Genomic DNA, 3,629 nt, shown 5'->3' with positions numbered 1-3,629 from the left:
ACACACACACACACACACACACACACACACACACACACACACACACACACACACACACCTCCTGCGTGGCCCACGCCATGGTGGCGGCGCGTTGCAGCTGCACCAGTTCCATTGCGTTGTTGTTGTTCTGTCACACAACAAGCGATAACCAGCAGTCAGTGGCTTATTCGTTTTGTGTGTGTGGAAATGCCAACAACGGCCGTGATAGCGGTTCTTCTCTCCTCGTTCTGACAACGAGACACTTTCCTGTTCCCAACCAATCACACACAGACACAGACACAGACACAGACACAATACACAAACACACAGTACAGACACAATCACACACTTCACACGCTGTACACACGGCACTGCTGTCACTGCTGTCACTGCTTTGTATTTGGTAGCTGAACTTGAGAGACGACAGTTAAGGAGACAGGAGGGCATGAGGAGACAGGAGGGCATGGGGGATGTGGGAGGGACGGGTGCGTGACAGCGACGAGACACATGGACAGCCTGTTGATGGCAGGAAGAGGTGGACGAGAGAGGATGGGGGTGCAAGTGGGAAGGGAGACACTACACGGCGAGCCGTGCAGTGCAAGAATGCCTTTCACACAACAGCAGAGTGTGCTCAGTTGTCGAGGGAGAGGGACATGCCGAGGTTGTGGCCGCCGCTGGTGAGGTTGTTGCCGACAAGCTGTTCGTGACGCACGAGGGACAGAGAGAGAGAGAGAGAGAGAGAGAGAGAGAGAGAGAGAGAGAGAGAGAGAGAGAGAAGAGATGGGGGGGGGTGTTCATTGTGTGAGGTGGGGCGAGGAAGCGAAGAACACCAGGGCAACACCAAACCAAAGCCTCACAAGCAGGCACCTCAACAATGGTTCTTACAATTAAAAAAACAAACAAACAAACACACACACACACACAGCAGGCACACACACACACACACACACACACACAGCAGGCACACACACACACACACACACACACACACACTCTTCCCCCTTGACTGACGTTGGCGGCGAGGGTCATGGTGACACCGGGGCGGAGCTTCTGCACGTAAGCGAGGCCGAGGTTGAGCTTGTTGTCGACCTTGGCCTTGACATATGCAGAGTCGTCCAGCTGCAGGCGGCCGGCAACGCCGAGCTTCGTGGCGCCCGTCTTGGACCAGCCAAACTCAGCACCAGCCTGCACCGTGGCGCGGGGGGTGTGGAAGAGCTTGATGTTCACGTCGCGGCCATCCGTGCTGTTTCAAGGCAGCAAAAGGGCGGGCGGTGGTGATAGTGATGGGGAGGGCGCGTTAGAGGTGATGGGGATGATGATGGTGATGATGTGATGGCGCGGCCGTGGCAAGCACCACAAATTCGCCATTCACACACACACACACACACACACACACACACACACACACACACACACACACGTCACTTCACTTGTAGCAGCTGCAGTTAACCACCACGCCACCACCACCACCGCCACCACCACGACTTACACAGTGGAGGTGATGCTGTAGTCCTGCTCCACAAAGGCGACGCCAACGGAGGTAGACTTGAGGTTGGTGGAGGCGCCAAAGAGGAACTTGTTGTAGGAGAAGACGCCAGAGCCGGAGACCTTGCAAAAGTCTGTGTCGAGGGTGGCGGCAAACTGGTCGCGGACGAGCGAGGACTTGAGCTTGATCGAGTCAAGCCCCGAGGTGGAGGGCTTGAAGCTGGTGGTGAGGCTGAGGTCTGTGCCGGGGGTGAGGAGGTTCTTCCTGGACACCTCGGTGGCGACAACGTTGCCCGTGGTCCACTTCTCCTTCACGTTGAGGCCAGAGGCCTTGTGGGAGAACTTGGTCTCAATAAGACCAGACACGGAGCCGTCCTTGTTGGAGCGGGTGCCCTCAACCTTCAGGTTCTGTTTGGGAGAAGAGGGGGGGGGGAGAACCGGGAAAAGGTGAGTGAGCGCATGAATGCATGTGTGTATGTGTGTGTATGTGTGGATGTGTGTGTGTGTGTGTATGTGTGTATGTGTGTGTGTGTGTGTGTGTGGGTTTGTTGTTGCTGTTGCTGGTGGTGGCGCTGTGACAATGCTGCGGATCATACACGCTGGCGCTGTGCACAGCAGCTTGATGCAAGCATGCATCTGAACAACGACATCAACACACAAGCAAACAATTGCACACAAAAACAAGTGCACGCACAGTGCCGTTGATGGCCTTAGACTTGAGGGTGAGCTTGTTGGCCGAGGCGTCTGGAAACAAGCACAGCGAAGGCACACGGTGAGGAAGCAGAAGGAGTGCAGGAGGGGGCCAGTGCGCAGGCAGAAGAATGCCCGCAGAGGAACAGTGCCACTGCCAAGCGAAAGTGCATGATGATGTGTGCTGTTGACGCACTGAAGTCATCGGAGAAGAGATCGGCGCAAGCCTTGCCGAGGTCAGAGAACTTGGGGGTTGCCATTGTGTTGGTTTGAGTGATGGGGTACTGCATGTGCGAAGAGACCGGAGGGGGGGGGAAGAGCAAAGGAAAAGCAGGAACGAGGAGCAAGCAAGCAAGCAAGCGAGCAAGGAAGCGAGCGAGCAGGTGAGACAGTTGCACTTGTGAGGCGGTGTGTTGCGGCGTGATGTCAGTGTGTTTGTGGATGTTGTTGTGTCGGTGTTGTTGTTGTTGATGGGAGCGCACCCTAACACTGCATCATCAACACCATCAGCCGTCATTGTACTGCGCTGCACTGCTGGCGTTTGCACCGTCGTCCCTCCACGCACCCAGCACCACCGCCAGCACAGCAAGGTCAACAAGCACCTCACCAGTCTTGATAAGCACGGGCAAGCAACGATTTGGGGGCTGGAGATGGTCGAGTGTTTGTGTGTGTCGCTGCCGCTTCGCTTGTTTGTCTTTCGGCAGATTTTTCGCCGCCCGCGAATCGTATATTGTGCACACCGACATTTTTCGCGGCAGCGCCACCATTTTTTGGTGGCAGTTGATAGTCGACGCGCAACTCATGGAAACAGCACAAGATGATGACTACGGCGAGGTGTGCTTGGTGTGTGTGTGTGTGTGTGTGTGTGTGTGTGTGTGTGTGTGTGTGTGTGTGTGTGTGTGTGTGTGTGTGTGTGTGTGTGTGTGTGTGTGTGTGTGTGTGTGTGTGCTTGGTGTGTGCGTGCGTGTGTGCTTGGTGTGTGTGTGTGTGTGTGTGTGATGGCACACAAGCTCAGCGAAGGTAACCGCTGTCAGGTACGTTGCAGGACAGTGTGTGCGTGTGTGTGCGTGTGGTGGAGACAGGGTGAGGATGGGAAGCAAAAAGCGACGCCAACAAAAAGAGCGAAGTGCGACTGCAAACATCACTGGCCTGGCAAACGCGCAGACACAGAACCGCAGGCAGGCAGACAAGCAGGCACGCAGGCAGGCACCCACGCACATCCACAAACACACACATCCACACATACACACACACACACACACATAAACACACACACATACATGCGTTCACACCCCGTCCCTCCGTCACTCACACCATAGCGCGACAACAACGTACGGGAGTTTGATGGACATGAAGAGGCGTGTTGCGAGGAAGGTGATGAGAACAAGGCCGCTGCCGAGCGCAAGGAAGGTCATGCGGCGCGTCTTGGAGACACCCGCCTGGTTCGCCTGCGAGGAAAGGTAGAAGGGGGAGGG

At 55.8% G+C, this 3,629-nt stretch overlaps 3 protein-coding genes across 3 annotated transcripts in view; all 3 read right to left on the bottom strand.

The window, feature by feature from the left end:
* The window catches only part of PTSG_09997 (uncharacterized protein), an 8,876-nt gene extending 8,699 nt beyond the window's left edge, over window positions 1-177 (bottom strand). Inside the window, exon 1 of the mRNA XM_004988853.1 lies at window positions 59-177. Coding sequence (XP_004988910.1) covers window positions 59-112 — 54 coding nt within the window. The 5' untranslated portion in view covers window positions 113-177. The remainder of the gene's footprint in view (window positions 1-58) is intronic.
* Window positions 178-360: 183 nt separating this feature from the next.
* On the bottom strand, window positions 361-2,866 carry PTSG_09996 (uncharacterized protein). The gene is made up of 6 exons (XM_004988852.1): window positions 2,762-2,866; window positions 2,351-2,438; window positions 2,159-2,208; window positions 1,469-1,872; window positions 991-1,222; window positions 361-676 (listed from the first exon to the last, which is right to left on the bottom strand). Exons 2-6 carry the CDS (start codon window positions 2,412-2,414, stop codon window positions 611-613), a joined length of 816 nt encoding a protein of 271 aa, XP_004988909.1. The 5' UTR covers window positions 2,415-2,438; window positions 2,762-2,866; the 3' UTR covers window positions 361-610.
* A 212-nt stretch (window positions 2,867-3,078) lies between these two features.
* The window catches only part of PTSG_09995 (uncharacterized protein), a 1,892-nt gene continuing 1,341 nt past the window's right edge, over window positions 3,079-3,629 (bottom strand). The window contains exons 3-4 of the mRNA XM_004988851.1: window positions 3,490-3,602; window positions 3,079-3,181 (exon numbers count right to left, since the gene is read on the bottom strand). Coding sequence (XP_004988908.1) covers window positions 3,166-3,181; window positions 3,490-3,602 — 129 coding nt within the window. The 3' untranslated portion in view covers window positions 3,079-3,165. The remainder of the gene's footprint in view (window positions 3,182-3,489; window positions 3,603-3,629) is intronic.

The sequence above is a fragment of the Salpingoeca rosetta genome (genome assembly GCF_000188695.1).
Source record: "Salpingoeca rosetta unplaced genomic scaffold supercont1.32, whole genome shotgun sequence".
Classification (NCBI taxonomy): Eukaryota; class Choanoflagellata; order Craspedida; family Salpingoecidae; genus Salpingoeca; species Salpingoeca rosetta.
Note: the sequence above shows the minus strand (reverse complement) of the source record. Positions and strands in the feature narration are given on the sequence as shown.